This window comes from Schistocerca gregaria, chromosome 2 (assembly GCF_023897955.1).
Source record: "Schistocerca gregaria isolate iqSchGreg1 chromosome 2, iqSchGreg1.2, whole genome shotgun sequence".
NCBI lineage: Eukaryota > Metazoa > Arthropoda > Insecta > Orthoptera > Acrididae > Schistocerca > Schistocerca gregaria.
In genome coordinates, this window is record NC_064921.1 from 815,176,277 (window position 1) to 815,198,586 (window position 22,310).

A 22,310-nucleotide genomic window follows, 5' to 3' on the forward strand; every position below is an offset into this window, starting at 1 on the left:
GGCGCTTCAGTCCGGAACCGTGCTACTGCTACGGTCGCAGGTTCGAAATCTGGCTCGGACACGGATGTGTGTGACGTCCATAGGTTAGTTAGGTTTAAGTAGTTCTAAGTCTAGGGGACTGTTGACCTCAGATGTTAAGTACCATAGTACTGAGAGCCATTTGAACCATATCGCTATCCCATGATTTTGTCTCCTCAGTGTATTATGGACAGTAGAGGGAGTTCTTGATTCAAAACTGCGTCAGTATTACCATTTTTCATTCGGGGTTGAAGGTAGGCGTAACGATAAACAGTGAAACGCTACAGAGAGCGATATCCTGACATGAACCTACCTTCGCGACAGCGAATGTATTTACTGTTTTGATAACTTGTGTTCTCCATTAATGAGTAGTGTATTTCTACACTCTCTTAGTTGGTGTTGTTTGGATGACTGACCGATCCGGCCTTGTCATATCAACCAAAACCGCCTTGCTCTGCTGGTGCTGCGAACGGCTGAAAGCAAGTGAAACTACAGCCGTAATTTTCCCGAGGGTATGCAGCTCTACTGAATGGTTAAATGATGACGGCATCCTCTTGGGTAAGGAAAAACTAAATAGGCGTTCTACATATGGGAGCGTGGAAAGTCAGATCCCATAATCGGGAAAGGTAGGTTAGCAAAACTAAAAAGGTTAAAGTTACATATAGTGGAAGTTAGTGAAGTTTGGTGGTAAGAGAAGAAGACTTCTGGTCAGGTGAATACAGGGTTATAAATACAAAATCAAATTTGCTTAATAGAGGAGTAGATTTAACAATGAATAAAAATACAGGAATGCGGATAAGCTACTATGTACAGCATAGTGTAATCGTTATTGTAGCCACAAACTCACAAAGCCCACAACCATCACAGTAGTACACTGACAACTAGCTCCGCAGAGGCTGAAGAGATCGAAGAAATGTGTGATCAGATAAAAGAAATTATTCAGACTGTTATGGGAGACGAACGTTTAATAGCCATGGGGGACTGGAATACGACAGTGGAAAAGAAAGAGAAGGAAAAATAGTAGATGAATATGGACTGAAAGATAAGATAGCACACACTTGGTTTAAGAGTCGTGAAAGAAGGTAGTGTATGTGGAAAAGTACTGGAGACTCCGGTAGGTTTCACATTGATTATAGAATGGTTAAGACAGAGATTTCGAAACCAGGTTCCAAATTGTAAGACATTTCCAATTTATTGGTTCTGAGCTGCAGAAAATGCAAAAAGGTAGGAATTTAAGGAGATGGGACGTGGATAAATTAAAAGAACCAGAGGTTGTAGAGAGTTTCAGCGGGAGCATTAGGAAACGATTGACATTTATAGGGGAAAGAAATAAAGTAGAATAGATGGTTGTCAATGAAGTGCTATTGCGACTATTAGTAAGGATTTGTAATAGTTACTTGTGTAAAGACTAGCAGACAACTTGACATTTAATGTTCTTTCGTGTGATTCTCAAATGTCTATTTCCCTTACCTGTTAAAAACATTTAAACTGTACGAGACCTGGTCTTCAGGTATAGGAAATCAGTGACATACATAACAGTAAGGAAGAATTTTCCGTCTGAAAGTACAACGCGATTGTTTGACTTTTCATGTAGTTGGACATAGAATTCTGTCACGTAAGTTTCCTGATGGTGAACCCACGTGTGTGTCCGCAGCTACCGAGTGCGGATACTCCTACATGTAAGTGCCGAAATGTGACGCTTTCTGTGTGAAATATTCTTCCTGCAGTGTGAGAATCCGCTTTCTTTTGTTATAGCAGCTGAGGAAAAAGGGCTGCAGATGTTAGTAATACAAACTAAATTCGTTCCATACTTTTTTTAATTTGCTTCTGGACAAAAAAGTTATTTACGGTGGTCAAGATCGATGAGACACAGCTTATGCTACCCACATGAGAGAAATCGGCTGCGCCAAGGTACGAAGCTCCCTACGAAACTGTAGATCGTGGCACGCGAAAATGTGGCGAGGTCACGGTCGCCCTTGACCCGTCGAAGTTCTCCAGGCTGGAGCCCCTCTTTGTCCCGTGCGGCCAGTGACGTAGCAGCCAGCCGGTCTCGGCAGCCACCGCTGGCTCGCCATTCAGTGCGGCCCGGCGACCGGTATGGCAACATCAGCAACGCGTTCCAGCCAGAGCGGCACCGCCGTGGACGCCGACCCGGCGGTCCGCAGCCCACTACTCGCCGCTCACCGACACACACGCGCGCAGGTAGGGCACAGAGGTGTGCCGAACGCTTTAGTCATTCGAGTGCAGCAGGATCTCAGGAGCAGGACAGCAGCCTACACACGTTTCGTTCGGCTCTCGCTGGGCTGTACGACTTATCCTGGACCCAGTGTTCCGTACTGTACAAATTCGTTGTGAATGTCACTCAATCTATTACCGCAAAAACTGACAATAATCAAAAACATTTGTCAGGAAATTAGGAGAAACTGACTGCCTTCCAGAGCAAGAGCTACATGTACAAAAAAAATTTCCGATTGTGTGGTTGCTGATGAACTATTCGTGGGTACATACTTTTGTTGCGCCTCTCATGTTCGTGACTCATTTCCAGGGTTTTGACATTGACGGCTATAGGTCTGTGGTCTGCTTATTTCTTAAAATGACGTTATTCCTGTGCCATACATCCACTGTACCTGTTTATTTGTGCACACGGATATGAAGTGTAACCACCATACGACGTTTCGAGACTGTCTTGCGTAAATCAATTTCCATATATGTTTCTGTGGGCTTGATTATCATGTATGCGTATCCACTTGCGTGTATCTGTGCCAAAAGTCATGTCTCCTCTTCATTTGTATTGATTCTAAGTCAGAACGCTCTGCTTATGTAAGTTTATCAGTGGCATCGTGAGTTGTACACAGGGTGTTACAAAAAGGTACGGCCAAACTTTCAGGAAACATTCCTCACACACAAATAAAGAAAAGATGTTATTTGGACATGTGCCCGGAAACGTTTAATTTCCATGTTAGAGCACATTTTAGCTTCGTCAGTACGTTGTATCACGTTGGAATGAAGCCTCATCCGTAAAGAGAACATTTGCACTGAAATGAGGGTTGACACATTGTTGGATGAACAATTCGCAGAAGTGTACCCGTGGAGGCCAATCAGCTGCTGATAGTGTCTCCACGCTGTACATGGTACTGAAACAACTGGTTCCCCATTAGCACTCTCCATACAGTGCCGTGGTCAACGTTACCTTGTACAGCAGCAACTTCTCTGACGCTGACATTAGGGTTATCGTCAATTGCACGACGAATTGCCTCGTCCATTGCAGGTGTCCTCGTCGTTCTAGGTCTTCCCCAGTCGCGAGTCCGTTCCGTGGTCCCTAAAACGCCGATCAATTGCTTCGAACGTCTTCCTGTCGGGACACCTTCGTTCTGGAAATCTGTCTCGATACAAACATACCGCGCCACGGCTATTGCCCCGTGCTAATCCATACATCAAATGGGCATCTGCCAACTCCGCATTTGTAAACATTGCACTGACTGCAAAACCACGTTCGTGATGAACACTAACCTGTTGATGCTACGTACTGATGTGCTTGATGCTAGTAATGTAGAGCAATGAGACGTATGTCAACACAAGCACCGAAGTCAACATTAGCTTCTTTAACTGGGCCAACTGGCGGTGAATCGAGGAAGTACAGTACATACTGACGAAACTAAAATGAGCTCTAACATGGAAATTAAGCGTTTTCGGACACATGTCCACATAACATCTTTTTTTTAATTTGTGTGTGAGGAATGTTTCCTGAAAGTTTGGCCGTACCTTTTTGTAACACCCTGTATATGAAATCTTCACGGGTTGTCAGCCGAGTAGCGTCGTCGTCTCGTAGCAACGTTTCGATGGAATGCGTCTCCATCATCTTCAGCCGAAGATGATGGAGACACATTTCATCAAAATATTTGCTACGATAGACGACGACTCTACTTGGCTGACAACCCGTGAAGACTTCATATATGAAATTCGCCGAGAAAGTCTGCACTCACATACATCGTGAGTGGTGTCCGAGATGTACTCATAGTTTGCGTTGGAGCTCCACGTCCGTACTTTTTACAGTGCTGAGTTCGATCGCTTATATCTTAACTGGAAATTAAGTGCACATTTTTCATCGTATTTGGATATGTACAAGAGTAAGATTTATGTGCAGTGTGATAAGTTTCTGTGTAGTTTTAACCTTCCTGCCACGGGATAGAATAGCAGGCCACATGTTACAAGGCCGTGTCGTGCACGACACTTCGCTAAAAAAACTATTTCTTCCCTTATAAATCATGTTCATAGTGTTTACATCCGTAACACGCACTAGCGTTGTTTCCAGTGCAAACGAAAACAAGCAAGACGTGTCGGATCCGATGTCGCGTTGTGGTAGGAAGGTTAATTGCGAAGAAGGCACTGTCTATTTTAAAACGGGTTAGAGTGCTGTTAGTACCGTAAAAGTAGTCAGGGCATTTGACGTAGTATCACACTTTGAGGACTGTATACAGGATAAGTCAATAAGAAGGTACATGCTTTTGAGTAGTGATAGTATTAGTGATTCTGAACAAAAAACTTCATACGTACATTTGCCCTATTCTGAATGGTTTCCGAGATAGAACACATTTAATGTAGATTTTTATTTATTTTCTGTTAATCAAACATTGTAATTGTTTACGACATACCACAGTGTAGAAGAAGCTGAGATGAATAATTTGATACAGCACGCTTGTGGTCTATCAAGTCGGGAAACTACACTCATTTCCACAAGAAAGCGAACGACGTAATTGTAAATCTAACGTCCGCAGCGACATGTCTGGTAGCCTCGAGTCTGTAATCAATGCGCTTTTGCACAATGTATAGATAAGCCGTATGAGAGTTGAAGGCAGTGTTCCTTGTAAATTATCCAAAGGGACCAAATCTGTCATATCGAGCTGGTGCAAAAATTCTTAGGAAGTCAAAGATATTCGTTGCCAAGTGGGTCAAACGATATTTAGAGGTGGGTGATTTACCGGAGAGAGGGCTAAGTTGACAAGATATAACAGATAATGGCGGCGATCGGATTAACTATGAGGTAATTGTCCAATTAACAAAACATGTATTTTTATGTAAACATATATTTATGAAAGTGTTTTATTTTATACAGATAACGGCGCACACTTTCTTATGGAACTGACTGTACCTCAAAGTGGCCTGCAAAACTATCGAAGCTACATCGCATGCTCGTCGCTCGAGATGTTCAATATTGTCGCGTTCTCTTTGTGTAAATTGTTGGTCCTAGAGAAAAGATAAATAGGACCTTTTCTGTAGGAAATTTAGTGTATCTTTCGTTGGAGGGTGTGGTTTGAGAGTTATTCAAGAAAAACGTACAAAAGTGATATTAAATGTGTTCTATCTCGAAAACCATTCGGAATATGGCATATGTCTCATATGTAGATTTTTCTTCACAATCACTAACACTGTCACCCCTCAAACCGTATATCTTTTCTCCTGATCACCCACTATATTCTTTGTATCGTGTATCACAGTTTGTGATTGTTATGCCTTCGTGAAATGCTTCACAGTTATCGGAAATTAATTGATAGGTCTTACTTGAACTACATACAGCAACTGTTCACATAATATTTTTGCAGCAAAAGGATTTGTGCTTGTCAGCCTTCTTAACTTGGTATAACAAAATTACATCTACATGAATACAATGTGTTGTCGACTGCATTTTGAACAATAATTTCTGTAGCTACCACGTTTCTCCAGTTGTTAGTCTTATTTATATGCACTGTCTCCGTAACTTTTACTGTCTTGTTTCGCATTTATATACATAATACCCACACAAATTCAACTTCATTGATATACAGCAGTGATGCAACGCAGAATTCACCCTGTTGTCGACTTACGTGTACAAAAGGGGTCTGGTTGTTGTGTTTCTCGAAGTAATTCAATCCACAGCCATACACGATCTATTGTGGATAAATTAATGTTAATAGATCTGTTTCTAGGACACCGCTGCCTTCTGTCAGAGTCATTCCTGTTTAATTTGCAGACAGATCTCACTTATGCAGTTATCCAAAGCTGAAACACAGCCGTTTGAGCGCTCGTGTAGGGTACGCCATCGTATGAACTCTTCGCTTAACGATCTAATTCCAGTTTGTGTATCACGTACGTCAAAAACAATTTTAAGTATAAAAGTATCAAAGTTCCTCCTGCCATTGTAGCATCAGTAACCGATCTAACAACTGCGCCACAAACTTATTGTCTTATATAGACGTTACCGCCCGCAGCGCCCTATTCTGCCTTTTTACGTATCTCAGTATCCACGCGCGCCTACACCAGTTTCTTTGGCGCATCAGCGTATTGGAAAGTACACAATGCAAGGCTTATTGCACTGACAAGTCTAGCACATTAACAAGATTTGACATTGCCGTGAATTAACGTTAAGGTCGATAAACAAACAATATAACTAACGTTAAACAGTAAGCAATGTGTGACAACCTGCAACAAGACTTTGAGTTCCCAGTGCAGCGGATCTACTCCACAGAAAAATTCACAAATCCGATTCGTTGATTACGACATGAAGTTGTAATTTGGGAACGTATGAAGAATGGTGGGCTACGGGTGATCATGTAGCATGAACTCAGGCGTGACCAACTGGTTAAAGCGGATTGCAGTATTTTAGTACCGGCGAATGTATTTGTGAATGCGGATCTCACTTCTCTTACCCGCACACGCCTCTATCTACAGTATTTCAAAAAGCTATTGTAAACTGAAAACGGAGCGCTGTAAATATGTGTGTGTGTGTGTGTATTCGGCCGGCAAGTGTCCTTATCTGCTACTTTGCCTTTATGGTCCTTACGTGGACACACGAGGCTCATTTCATACTTTGTGGCCCGAGCGCATGCGCGTCCGTCAGCAATGGAACGATTCCCTCGCGCTATGCGTAGGTTGTGAACCAAACTTCCGACTGTCTCAGTCATGATAATTTGTGTTTTGAGTGCGATATTCTGATCTGAAACGGAGATCTCATGGTCTTGCATCAAAAATGAAGTTCACAACGCTCTAGTTGCGAAGCTTAGTTGCACGATCGACGTGGGTAACTGCTACAGATTATAGGTTCGCTATCGTTATTGACAACATTTTGCAAGAATATCGACGCAAAATATGTGAAGATACTGCAGATGAAGTAAACATACCTGTCTGTTCAGAATCGTAACCAAGAAACTACCAAAAAGAAAAGTCGCTGCGTAATGGATTCCTCGTTATCTGATCGAAGAACATATCGCAAGAGTATACAGAATTTGCTTCATCGGTACGAGACAGAGGAAGATCACTTTTTACAGAGGATTATTGCTGTAGTTGAACAATGGATTGGAGATTTCGAGCCAGAAGTGAAATCACAGTTCTCCCAGGGCAAACATTTCACTCTCCCTAGAAAAAAAAAAGAAAAAAAGGAGAGAAGAATGCCGTCGCCAATAGTTCAAAGTCAACCTGATGATGACTTTATGGCTTATGACAAGAATGAAGTAATAACAACAGTGCTCTAGGGAACCACTACAATAGAGCGATACTACATCGACTTTCTGCGAAATGTTTTGCGGCAAAAGATTCGCAAAAGAAGGTCCGACGCTTAAGCAGCTAGAGTGCTCATTTCTGCATGATAACACGTGACCGCATACTGCCTGACCCCTACAGAGTTTTGGAGATTTTAGATGGGAAATTCTTTCCCGATCCACCCTACAGTCCAGACATGAGGCCATGAAACCACTCCAAGGGAAACGTTTTCAAACCATTTAGGATGCTTCTGACACAGTGCCCAAATACCAGGCAGATCAATTAAGATGGCCTCCTAACGAGAATACAAGACCTGCCGAAATGACGAGCCACAGTTACTAAGAAGAATGGATATTAAACTGAAGCCTGTAAAGTTGTTCTGTGACAAAAAATTTTTTGAACCATAATTTTACGGTCTGAAGAATTTTTGAAATGACCATCGTGTGAGGAAGGCAGTAGTTTCACTTGATAATCTCTCTCTTTCATGTTGCCAGTTGCATTTCACGAACATTCCCTCCCCTAAAAAACTCCGTTTATGATCTCTGAATACCCTGGAACTGGCAATGGGCTGGTTACAAATGCAGCAATAAGGCTCTGCATTCTTTAGATTTCATCATTTAATTGACCCCAGTGACGCTACCAAACGCTCAAGCTTTCCCAAGTAAAGGTCATATAAGTGTCTTGAACGCAGTGTCCTTTCCACAAGCACTAAACGTTCTGTCCATTGGTCGGAAATTCAATGTACTTCAACAGCAACGGCAATAAAAACGAGTGACGGATGAGAGTCCGTTGTCATTTGCTATGGTGTTTGTTACTTTTCATTACTGCTATTATTGCTCTTGTTTGTATCCTAATTTTGTTAGTCTCCATATTACTTTCGTCATCCCACAATGGGCTCTTTTTCACTCGTCAGATCGAGCTGGTCTGCTCTTCTACTGTTTTCCTGCCAGGCCAAATATCCAGTCGTTATTTCCTGCCTACAAACTGTTCTGTTTGTTATATCTCGTTGTGTAATGCCTGTTTCCCTCATATTTTCGCTTAAGTGAACCAATTCATTTTATTGTTTCGGTTATTATTGCGTTAATCGTAGAATTCCATAACTTGACCAGTTTGTCAGGTTTGCTTCATTATTATAATATGCTTATAAAATTTTAGCCCACACATATTCATATCTGAATATGTTGCTATTCTTTTCAAGTTTTGCTCACAGTCTGCAAGTTCTATCTTCAGTACAGCTTGGACTTAAACTTTTTCTAATGGCTTTTCGTTCTCTCTGTTTGGATTTCTTTAGTGTCCCCTTTCCTGTTTAAAATGTGTGTTTCAGCCCCATAAAGACGTTGTTGTTTGATGACTCTGTTCAGCGTCTCACTTCCGCGTGCATATTTTTTGTTATAGATATCTTCTGTAAGTCTGTTTGCATTATGTGGCAACGAATTTCTTAGCTAATCTTTCCCAGGCCAATCTCCTGAAGCATTTCGCTAAAATATTTGAACTGAGAAATGCTCTCAATTTTTCCGTATTTAAGCTTTTAGAATTTTGTTTGTCAGGTTGTTGCGCGACATCGGAAGGGTGCAAAAGAGGGCAGCTCGTTTTGTATTATCACGTAATAGGGGAGAGAGTGTGGCAGATATGATACGCGAATTGGGATGGAAGTCATTAAAGCAAAGACGTTTTTCGTTTCGGCGAGATCTATTTACGAAATTTGTCACCAACTTTCTCTTCCGAATGCGAAAATATTTTGTTGAGCCCAACCTACATAGGTAGGAATGATCATCAAAATAAAATAAGAGAAATCAGAGCTCGAACAGAAAGGTTTAGGTGTTCGTTTTTCCCGCGCGCTGTTCGGGAGTCGAATGGTAGAGAGATAGTCGAATGGTAGAGAGATAGTATGATTGTGGTTCGATGAACCCTCTGCCAAGCACTTAAATGTGAATTTCAGAGTAGTGATGTAGATGTAGATGTAGATACTTTGTTTCGTCAATTGATATTTGGAGAAATACTCTTTCTGCTATTTCTCTGAGAATTTCTATTTATTTTTATGCTGTTTAAATGTTCTGATATAAAATCGCCATGTTTTCTCCAAAAGCTAAGCCGTCTATCCTAACATTGGTTCTTCCTTGTTAATTCTTATTAAAAGTAAAGCTCATTTTAGTGTTTTTCCTTAGAAATGTGTGCCAAAGCTACATCATTTTATTATTTCTATTTGGCCTCGTCGTTGAGCTTCCTTAAGCCATACAAGGAGACGCTAAAGCAACCCTCTATCCCACCCCCCACCCTTCAAGAGTGTGGTATACTATAAGTCTTTCTCTACTCTCCGCGCATTGACAGAACATCAAAATGTACGGATAATAAATGAATACAGCGCACCTACAATGACTCATTGCATTTTAAAATTGTCGAAAGCGGTACAAGCTTTGATACCTGAACATAAAACCTATCTGGGGACGTTCTGTATTTCACGTAAGGCACAACAAAAGTTAACTCTGCTGCGGTGGCGTTACAGAAAAGGCTTGTTTCCTGTTGTAATGATGTTGACCTGTTTTCCAGTTAAGCGTTCAGAAGATAGAGCAGCATCTTTCTGCGACGAATGAGAGTACTGTGGAATTATCGCCAGTCACGGAGAGCAAACGGAAAACCTTGTGGCGACAAAACCTTTCTGACGAAACGGGGGGAGGAGGAGGGGGGGGGGAGACGAGAGAGAGAGAGAGAGAGAGGGGGGGGGGGGGAGGGAGCCAATCTCGCAAAAACATAGAAAAGCACGTACTTCGAATTCCAGCAAGCCGCGCTGGTTTGCTAACGTCTGTAGCAGTCCACCTTTGTAGCTGAAGACAGATCTACGTCGCGCGTTAGCAGCTACGGAGCTCTGCACCTTACACTCAGCATGACATTTGGCGACGAAGCAACAATTCAGCCATTAGAATTGACCTGACCGCACAGAACTGTTGTCTGAAGTGGTGAACCGCCCCTTATAGTTGAAGTACTTGAACGAGCTTTAGTGGAAGTAAATTTATTCTGTAAAACATCGCAGATAAATTCTCTTTCACATATCTGTATCTACATAGAGACTCCGCAACGCACCACACGGTGTACCACCCGCAAGTAGAGCGAGGGAAAACCGACGACTGCCTATGTACCTCCGTAAGATCCCTTATTTCTCTTACCTAGCCTCATGGTGTTTACACAAAATGTACGTTTTGGGCAGTACAATGGTTCTGCATTCAGCCGCGAAGGTCGGTCGCTCTCTAAATTTACTCAGTAGTGTTTTGCGTAAGGAGAGTAGTCTTCGCTCCAGGGTTCCCATTTGAGTTCACGAAGCATCTCTGTACTACCCACGCGTCTATCGAACCTTTAAATTGCCTCGATATCTTTCTTTGACTCGAGCAGATTCCAAACACTCGACCAGTACTCAAGTAAGAGCCGCACTAGCTTCCATGCACGGTCTCCTTTATTCTACCGATAAACCGTGGTCAGCCAATCTCCTTCCCACTACCGACCTTAAGTGCTCGTTCCATCTCATACAGCTTTGTAACGTTACGCTTAGATAGTTAATCAACATGACCATGTCAGCAGCACACCACTAATACTGTTTTAGAACATTAGAACATTGCTTTACCGCGCAATCTGCATTGAATAACATATTTCTGCATTTAGGTTAAGTTGCCATCCATCACAGCAAACAGAAATTCCATTTACAATCACTCAACGATGACAATTTCCCAGGCACCACAGGGTCATCAGCAAACAGTCGCAGGCTGCTCCTCGGCACGTCCGTTAGATCAGTTTGTACATAAAGAACAACGGTCTCATCGCCGGCGAGCCGTTAAACAGTAGTAACATTCCTTCCTTCTTCCTGTCGAAGGTAGTGACTTATTTTCCTGAATGTCGCGGGAACCACTGAAATAGTGAAGTGTAGTCCCTCTTGTATTTCAGAGTGAATGTCGAAGTGTCTGCACAGCTTCACGTCTTCATACGACGGACGTTTCCCCGTTAACAATGCTCCATACCTGGCTCAGTGACGGATGACACAGGCTAATTATTTGATCCAGGAGATGGGGGCTCAAAACCTGTACACCATTTATTATTTTTCCAGTGAAATATGTGCAATGAAAGTATAAGAATACTCGATACTGATTGTGAAACAATTCTGATTATTATATTGGCTTTCTCGTGGGCTGTGTAAAAGAGTAATAGAAGTTATGAGATGTACGAGGCATATCTTTCACGAGAGGAAAGGTAGTCTTGCCGATAATTCACAGAAATGTAGAAAATTTCTACCGAACCGAGTGTCAACTCTGTGCGGTAATGTGCACGATGGCGGAGACATATGTCGACCCTTAGCCGACGATACCTCACTGGAATCTTCTCATTTTTTCTTGTAGTTTGTGTAATTAGTGTATATTTTGTTTATTGCTAGCGCGTAATTGTAGAGAGAATCTCCTTTGTAGTTGTAGTCTTTCATTGTTGTACAGTAAAACAGGTGTGGCACGCATGTAAATTTGCACCAAGTATTTCGCAGCTGCGCTTGCAATTAACTAGATATTATTTGCAGTGCTATGTTAATGAGTTCTCTTATTTTTGCTCTTCAAATTGTGTTTTTCTGTGTTGTCGTGTGAAATATTGTGACAATAATGGCGCGTGAAAAACGTAATACTAGGCTCCAAAGTAAACTGAGAAATGACAGTGAAGACGAAAGCAGTGTGTTAGCGCCACCATGTAATGAATTAACTAATGTTCAAAGGGGACGTTTCATGTGGCACGTCGGAGTGTTTCAGTTTCGATAATGTTTGCGACGGCTCCGGCATGAAAGATACGGTAAAAGTGTGAATTTCGTGTGACTAGGACATCCTGTCGGGCAGACCGTTCGCCGGGTGCAAGTCTTATCGATTTGACGCCACTTCGGCGACTTGCTCGTCGAGGAGAATGAAATGATGAAGACTAGGACGGCACAACACCCAGTCCCCGAACGGAGAAAATCTTCGACCCAGCCAGGAATCGAACCCGGGTCCTTAGGATTGACATTCTGTCGCGCTGACCACTTTTTTTAAAATTATTTATTTATTTTTTTAATCTCATATTGTTCGTTGTATTCGTTCATGGCGGATGTCCGCTGACACCCGTTCAGGTTGTTCGTTGATCGGTTCACTCAGTTTTTTTTATTACAGAGGGTAGCTAAACGCTCTGACCGAAATCACTCAGCTACCGTGGACGGACAAGGATAGGGTGTTAGAATAAGCAACAGTATACTCCGTCATCTAACTCTCGTCGAGTAACTCTGCCAAGATAACCTCTTACTTCGAAGCTGTCTAATAACTACTGAACAATTTACAGGTTACATCTAAGCCCTGCTTTGGGTCTTGAATCGGTCACCTCTTTTTAAAAGGCAGTGCTCTTTTTGGTGGCAAAATAGCTTTCAAAACTTATTTCATGCCAATAATGGTCTTCTTCATTTTTAATTTGCAGTATAAATCTCACCAGTGACTGAACGATCGGAAGGACCATTGCTGGGTCCGCCGTCTTCGTGTGTAGGCTGTCCAATAGGCCCACAAACTCTGGTCCTCCCTGTGTTAATCAGCTGAGGCGCAGTCGTTGCCCACGCGCTCTCTCGTCGTCTGACCAAGACTGCAACGTCGTGCCAAGCGCTAAACATAATGAAGTTCACTGTACGTAATGGTAAAATTTTGTACAGTGCCACAGCTCAAACTTGAGTACCTTCCTTGATTGATAAACACAGCGTGTACATTCTGATACCTCTGTGTATAAAAGGAAATGGCCCGTGACTGACTGACTCATCATAGCCCAGTCTAAACCACTAAGGATAAAAACTTAGTCTTGGATATGGTGTGTCGCTATTAAAGCAATTTCGGAGCTAGAACTACGGAAATTGGTATTTGGGTTCTCGGTCAAAAATTAAAAAATGCATACTAAAATGTAGACTTTCACTGCCGGAAATGTCATGTCCATTATAATTATCCGGGCTGTTATGCCGTGGTCGGCTGATGAATTCTGTGTCAATTCCCAACTTTTCGTCCCCGTCTCCGGAGGACACATTCAAGGAGGTCTGTAGCTCGATGGAAGGTCCAACACACAACAATAGCCAGCCGGCGGGTGAGTTGGACCTTCCATCGAGCTACAAACCCCATTGAAGATGTCCTCCGCAGACGGGGACGAAACGTTGGGAATTGAATCAGAATTCATCAGCCGACCACGGCATAACAGCCAGGATAATTATAATGCACAAAAATTACACGTTTCACCAACCCCTAAGGAGGTGAAATAGAAGGTGACACTTTTTTTGAAAGTAAATTATTAAAGAACTACGGCAGGAATTTTAAAGATAGATCAATGACAAATTGTATTTTACTTCTCAGTTACAAATAAAAAACTCGTGTTTCATTGTTTTTGGGGATTCAACCCTAAGGAGCGAAACAGGAATGAAAGTTTTTATGAAAATATTTCGTTACTCGGATAGAAATAAAGAAATGTGGAAGTATCTTTGGAAATATGACCAGAATAACTCAAAAGGCAGGGCTAACAAAAACTTAAGACTCCAGCTACCAGACTCATTTTTTGGTGAAAAGCACGTTCACAAAAGGCCATGGTTCCATGGCCTTCAAACCTATAGTGTAAGTGAAAAGCTTGGAAAGTCTTCGGTTCTTTTACTGTATCAGTTAGTACTGGATGAGTAATGAGTTACAAAATATGGCACTTTCAAATCAGACAGCTCTAACAGGACAGCTCTGTACATGAGACTGTGACGGAGGAGCAGGTAGCGTAACGCCATATGGTACTGCTGACGTCGCTGGTCAGCCGGACGCCGCGGTCAGCTGCTGAAGCGGCGTGGGAGATGGCATGCGGACACCTCCCCAGCTCAGCTAGCGGCCGTTGCTCTCTCACAAGACAAGCCAGCCTTCCCGTCAAGCATATCTTAGCAGTCTTTGTTGTTCCGCGCCACGCAGGTAATTTTGCGACGATCAGCAATCTGATATGAACTTGAAATTGCAACGCCTGGATGAACAACTAAGAATAAAATTTTACTTTGTTTAGCATGTAGAATATAGTAGGAAGACTTTGTGATTAAATTCGTAGGCGATATGGGAGCAGACTTCATGAAAAATGAATAAGACCAGTTCCAAAGAAGGCAGGTGTGATTACTAACGAACCACCAGTTTAGAAAATCATGGTCGCAAAATACTAACAAGAAATATTTATAAAAAAATGGAAAAACTCGTGTCTGACCTCGAAGAAAATGAGTTTCTATTCCGAAGAAATATAGCAGCACGCAAGACAATACTGATGCTACAACTTACCTTAGAAGACAGGTTTAAAAAATGGCTCTAAGCACTATAGGACTTAACATCTCAGGTCATCAGTCGCCTAGACTTAGAACTACTTAAACCTAACTACCCTAAGGACATGACACACATCCATCCCGAGGCAGGATTCGAACCTGCGACAGTAGCAGCAGCGCGGTTCCGGACTGAACCGCTCGGCCACAGCGGCCGGCGACAGGTTTAAGAAACGCAAACCTACGTCTATTGAATTTGTAGATTTAGAGAAAGCTTTTGACAGTACAACGCTACGTTGACGCCAACTCTTTAAAACTCTCGACGTAGTGGGAATAAAATACTATAACTTTGTAATGCTTCTTTCCCACTCACATGATGATAGTTTCATCAAAATATCTGTAAAGAACTGTTGATGGCAGTGAGGTGAGTGCTCTTCCTGGGGACAAGCACAACAGGGCAACAAAATGCAGCAACAAAGCTGCCATCTGTACATCCAAAAGGAGAGATGAGATGAACTATGATGAATCTTATGGGGATATCATTGAGTGGTTTTAATCACTGAAGTGTGTTGCTGGAGCAACTCTGTAGCAATTCTGGACGTGTGGGGTGTCGCATTATCCTGCTGGAATTGCCCAAGTCCGTCGGAATGCACAATGGATATGAATGGATGCAGGTGATCAGACGGGAGGCTTACGACCGTGTCACAGTCGTATCTAGATATATCAGGGGTCCCATATCACTCAAACTGCACACGCACCACACCATTACAGAGCCGCCACCAGCTTGAACAGTCCCCTGTTAACATGCAGGGTCCATGGATTCATGAGGTTGTCCCCATACCTATACACGTCCATCCGCTCGATAGAATTTGAAACGAGACTCGTCCGACCAGGCGACATGCTTCCAGTCAGTAACAGTCCAATTTCTGTGATGACGAGCCCAGGCGAGGCGTTAACTCAAAATGGCCCTAATCACTATGGCACTTAACATCTGAGGTCATCAGTCCCCAGAGGCGTTAAGCTCTGTGACGTGCAGTCATCAAAGATATAGGAGTGGGCCTTCAATGATTTTTCTTTGAATGGTGCTCACACTGACACTTCTTGATGGCCAAGCATTGAAATCTGCAGCAATTTGCGGAAGAGTAGCACTTCCGTCACGCTGAACGATTCTCTCCGGTCGTCGTTCACCCCGTTCTTGCAGGTTCTTTTTCCGGCCGCAGCGATGTCGGACATTTGATGTTTACCGATTCCTGACATTCAGGGCACACTCGTGAAATGGTCGTACGGGAAAGTCCCCCCTTCATCGCTACCTCGAAGATGCTGTGTCCCACCGCACGTGAGCGGACGTAACACCACGTTCAAACTCACTTAAATTTTGATAAACTGCCATTGGAGCAGCAGTAATCGATTTAACAACTGCGACAAACACTTGTTGGTAGGATTTCGTTAATAGGACAACCACAACTGAACATCGTCAGATCATGTAATAATCCACATCAGTTGTAAATAGTTTTATTGTTTCAGTAACAACCGGCTTCAGGCGAACAAGAACCATGAGGTGCGTGGCTGCCGCACAGTGGACAACAATCCGCGGGCAGGTGGCAGTTGCACGTGAAGTCGACATCACATAAAAAGAAACTTAACGTCCGACCTTTTCGACCCACTTACGTAAACGAGTTATCACATACAGACGGGAATGCGAGCGTTTTAGCATGATGTGCTTTGTTAGCTCAATTTGTAAATGTAATCGATCGTGTCAATTTTATATTTTCAGATGAAAATAGTACAGTGCTAGAACTATTGTCGTTTGTGCCAAAGACAAAACTTCATTACACAGTCGAGTCAGAGAGAAACCCGCCCCACGTAATGATATGGGCAGCGATGACTTCGTAACATCTCCCTGGACCGTACTTTTTTGAAGGTGCTGGGAATGGCGCACTTTATTTACAGATGTTACAATCATGGCTAATAGCTTGAGGAAAGGGGCCTCACATAACGCATATGGTTGCGGCGAGACGGTGCGCCTGCTTACTACGCTCTTACTTCGTGTGTCCAGACATGGCTGTTTCTCGAATTCAGGACACAGTCCCCAGTGAACTAACGTTCATCTGTGAACAAAACCCTACTTGGGAGAAAAAATGGTTCTTAGCACTATGGGACTTAACATCTGTGGTCATCAGTCCCATAGAACTTAGAACTACTTAAACCTAACTAACCTAAGGACATGACACACATCCCTGCCCCAGGCAGGACTCGAACCTGCGACCGTAGCGGTCACGCGGTTCCAGACTGAAGCGCCCAGAACCGCACGGCCACACCGGCTGGCTACGTGGAAACAGGGGGCCTGTCGATGCAGCGGTGCAGGAACGACGTGCAATAGGCAACGCGCTAAGGAAAATCGTCTGGATCTATAGCGTGTACCCTTCTACAAGATGTACAGGTGTAATACTGTCGTCCCAGAGGATACTGTGACAAACATCCACTGCACGTGCAGCTGTTCGAGTACTCGTTGAAGGGTTTTCTGCAACAGGATGCAGTACATCTTCTTCAGATTCGGACGTGTGGTGTTGCCGTCGAGCACCATAGTCCTGCCTCCTCGTGGTGAAGGTACCTATTCCTCGGAACCGCTGCATAATTTGGCAAAAAGTGCGTCTGGGATGAAGTGCTACGTTGCATGAAACGTACGTGATACAGCCGACTAGCAGCTCTACCGTTACCTTGAGCTACATCATGCACAAGAAGCATGTCTGTTTATTCGGAAAACGTGTACCGAACCATGTTTACTGTGTTGGAGACGCACAGGCATCGAATAGAAGTCGGACCAAGGAAGACGTTAAGCCGGCCGGGGTGGCCGAGCGGTTCTAGGCGCTTCAGTCTGGAACCGCGCGACCGCTACCGTTCGCAGGTTCGAATCCTGCCTCGGGCATGGATGTGTGTGATGTCCTTAGGTTAGTTAGGTTTAAGTAGTTCTAGTTCTAAGTTCTAGGAGACTGACTGAAGCCCCTAAAACCGCTCGGCCACATCGGCCGGCAAATGACTTCCAAAGCGGAATTTTACGTGTACATTCGACAGAGTGGTCCCAGATTAGTACGATATTCGCTTTATCGGTATGTATCAAGAGGAACAGTAAAACACTGAAAAAATTAGTACTGCAGCACCGACAGCTCCACCCTGGCTCACGCTCAGTTGGTGCTGGAGTGCTGATTATTTTCCGTGTTTTACTATTCCCCTTGATACATACCGATAAAGCGAATATCGTACTAATCTGGGACCACTCTGTCGAATTTACATGTAAAATTCAGCTTTAGAAGTCATTTTATTTGGAATGGCAAACAAACCGACGCTTTCCGTCGACGCTGGGCGCCGTAAGAAAGACGTGATGACCAGTATTTATTTGGGCTGATCCCAGCCAGACGTCACGAAATCGAGACTGCACGTACCGGACGAAACACCAGACAAAATGCGCCGGACGGCTCTTGGGAGAGAGAGCCGGTATAAAGAGAGTAAGAGTCATCCGGTCACACTTCCCTGGGGCACTCCCGACGATACCCTTGTTCTTGATGAACACTCACCGTCGAGGACGACGTACTGGGGTTTGTTGCTAAATAAGTCGGTCCTCTCACATATGTGGGAACATCGTATCTTCGTTAACACTCTGCAGTGAGGAATCGTGTCAAATACCTTCCGGGCTTCTAGAAATATGGAATATGGCTTCATCCGTGCTTCCTAGATCATCATGTGAGAAAAGGATCATGTGCTGAGTTTCACGCGAGCGGTGCTTCCTAAATACTCGCTGATTTGTGAACAAAAGTTTTCTGTCTCAAGGAAATAGATTATATTTTAACTGAGAATATGTTCAAGAATTCTGCTGCAAACCAATGACAAGGACATTGGTCTGTAATTTAGGTGCTCCGTTCTTTTTCGCTTCTTATATACTGGAGTCACTTGTGTCTTTTTCCAGTCGCTTGGGACTTTGCGCTGAGCGAGAGATACGCGATAAATACAAATTAAGGAAGGGGTCAACACCTTAGAGTACTCTCTGCAAAACCGAACTGGCATTCCATACATTTTCCATCCAGCTGTATGAGTGCTCCAAGGACCAGTCCTGCCCCAGAGCTACAGGCTGGCTGTTATTGAACGACATGAAAAAGAAACGTAAATTAGTTAGAAACTACGGCTTGCACACACTTTATTCAACATGTTCAGTATGCCTGCCATCCTTGGTGATAAGGAGCAGACGAACAGCGAAGTTCTGCATGACCCGCTGAAGTGTCGGAACATCGATGCAGTCGATGACCTCCTGAATGATTGTTTTCAGCTCAGCAATGGTTTTCTGGTTATTGCTGTACACTTTCTCTTTAATATAGCCCCACAAAAAGGAGTCGCATGTGTTCAGATCCGGAGAATATGGCGGCCAATCGAGGCCCATGCCACTGGCCTCTGGGTACCCCAGAGCCAGATTGCGATCCCCGAAGTGCTCCTCCAGGACATCAAACACTCTCCTGCTTCGATGGGGTCGAGCTCCGTCTTGCATGAACCACACCTTGTCAAAATCAGGGAACACTTTGGATAATGGGGATGAAATCATTTTCCAAAATCTTCACATACCGCTCGGCAGTCACCGTGCTATCGAGGAATATCGCACCGGTTATTCGGCGCTGGACATTACACACCACACAGTCACCCACTGAGGCTGAAGAGACTTCTCAATTGCAAAATGCGGATTCTCAGTCCCCCAAATGTGCCAATCTTGCTTATTGATGAGCCCATCTAAATGAAAGTGGGCTTTGTTGCTAAACCAAACCAAACAGCTCCCCATACTAATTCCCATTATGCACCACGGCCAACCTTGCAGTTTGAACGTCCTAACGCAAACTGTTCAGAAGTTATGACGATTTTATTTCGTATAGTTTAATAATTGTCATCCTGCAGATACCATGCACGCAGTCGGCATCCCTAAAACACCTCCCCACCAGTAAACCTACTTCCAAAGATCCCATTTCTCCATATGAACAAAAATTCTCGTCATGATGCAATCTATGGTACCTAACAGTCGATATCGTCAAAAACCAGGCAATCATAATTTGATAAACCAATTCAGCGTTCCTGACAAACAACTAATCATAAGCAATTATCTCATGCAAGTTACCAAAACAATAAAATAGATGGGGCTAACGTTCAACTACATTAGGGGGAAATCTCATTTACGGATAATCCAGAAAAGAGCCCACACTGGACTAAAACTACTAATGCTCCCAAAATGGATATTATACACTCCTGGAAATGGAAAAAAGAACACATTGACACCGGTGTGTCAGACACACCATACTTGCTCCGGACACTGCGAGAGGGCTGTACAAGCAATGATCACACGCACGGCACAGCGGACACACCAGGAACCGCGGTGTTGGCCGTCGAATGGCGCTAGCTGCGCAGCATTTGTGCACCGCCGCCGTCAGTGTCAGCCAGTTTGCCGTGGCATACGGAGCTCCATCGCAGTCTTTAACACTGGTAGCATGCCGCGACAGCGTGGACGTGAACCGTATGTGCAGTTGACGGACTTTGAGCGAGGGCGTATAGTGGGCATGCGGGAGGCCAGGTGGACGTACCGCCGAATTGCTCAACACGTGGGGCGTGAGGTCTCCACAGTACATCGATGTTGTCGCCAGTGGTCGGTGGAAGGTGCACGTGCCCGCCGACCTGGGACCGGACCGCAGCGACGTACGGATGCACGCTAAGACCGTAGGATCCTACGCAGTGCCATAGGGGACCGCACCGCCACTTCCCAGCAAATTAGGGACACTGTTGCTCCTGGGGTATCGGCGAGGACCATTCGCAACCGTCTCCATGAAGCTGGGCTACGGTCCCGCACAACCGTTAGGCCGTCTTCCGCTCACGCCCCAACATCGTGCAGCCCGCCTCCAGTGGTGTCGCGACAGGCGTGAATGGAGGGAGGAATGGAGACGTGTCGTCTTCAGCGATGAGAGTCGCTTCTGCCTTGGTGCCAATGATGGTCGTATGCGTGTTTGGCGCCGTGCAGGTGAGCGCCACAATCAGGACTGCATACGACCGAGGCACACAGGGCCAACACCCGGCATCGTGGTGTGGGGAGCGATCTCCTACACTGGCCGTACACCTCTGGTGATCGTCGAGGGGACACTGAATAGTGCAAGGTACATCCAAACCGTCATCGAACCCATCGTTCTACCATTCCTAGACCGCATGTATCCCGTGCCACCCAACGTGCTCTAGAAGGTGTAAATCAACTACCCTGGCCAGCAAGATCTCCGGATCTGTCCCCCATTGAGCATGTTTGGGACTGGATGAAGCGTCGTCTCACGCGGTCTGCACGTCCAGCACGCACGCTGGTCCAACTGAGGCGCCAGGTGGAAATGGCATGGCAAGCCGTTCCACAGGACTACATCCAGCATCTCTACGATCGTCTCCATGGGAGAATAGCAGCCTGCATTGCTGCGAAAGGTGGATATACACTGTACTAGTGCCGACATTGTGCATGCTCTGTTGCCTGTGTCTATGTGCCTGTGGTTGTGTCAGTATGATCATGTGATGTATCTGACCCCAGGAATGTGTCAATAAAGTTTCCCCTTCCTGGGACAATGAATTCACGGTGTTCTTATTTCAATTTCCAGGAATGTACCTTTCCACTGTCGTTTGCACCTTCCAAATTATTATCTGATCAGTCATTATCTTCGGTAAGTTTGCTTGGATTTCTGTTCCTCTTAAATGTTATCAATCCTACTAGTTTTTGAAATTCGCAATCACTGTCTTATATTCCTCATCTGTATTTTGTCCACTTGTGGATCGGCAGGTTGAAATTATTATTAATGATGGTGATGGTTGTTGTTGTTCGCCGCCTTTCTCAAGCGAGCATGGCAACTAATTTTGTGGTCGGCAAGAAAGCGATGGAGAACATACTGACCTTAGTTTTCAGTCTGCACGGTCACATTCTGGTCTATCCCACTGAAAAAAATGTTTCTATTCTCTTTCTACTTGGCGCGATCAGTACTATGATTACAAATGAAGGTATAAAGTTCTAATTCAAACATATATTGAGTAAAGTATCACACGTACAACACTTAGAATGTCACTATGTTCAATTGACAGTAAATCTCTCTATTCTAACCATCACTTTTATCAGTTCAGAGGCGATCTCTACTGTACGTTCCTACCAAATAGTCCTTTACCCTGACTACTAATACTCGAATAAATGTTCAAAATAAATGCTCGCCACAAAAGTCGAAATAATAATCATCATTTCCACGCGGATTTGTAATTATCACGGACAGCAAACGAACAGTTACTTTAGAAAAATCTAGGCGATCCAGAACGGTATACAGTCCTCGCGAATTCACTATCAGTTATTATAGAAAATACATGTTTTATCACAGCCCGTATCTGACGTCATCCGATGCAGAGCGCGATCCGACGTTTAACAGAGGTGGACCTACCGAATTCCGGACATTTGCCACGCCGG

General features: G+C 44.1%; 1 protein-coding gene across 1 annotated transcript in view; it reads left to right on the top strand.

Annotated features, from left to right (window-relative positions):
- Nucleotides 1–2,047: 2,047 nt before the first annotated feature.
- Nucleotides 2,048–22,310, top strand: part of LOC126335141 (solute carrier family 23 member 2) — a 259,625-nt gene continuing 239,362 nt past the window's right edge. Inside the window, exon 1 of the mRNA XM_049998101.1 lies at nucleotides 2,048–2,220. Within this exon, the coding sequence (XP_049854058.1) occupies nucleotides 2,116–2,220 (105 nt within the window). The 5' untranslated portion in view covers nucleotides 2,048–2,115. The remainder of the gene's footprint in view (nucleotides 2,221–22,310) is intronic.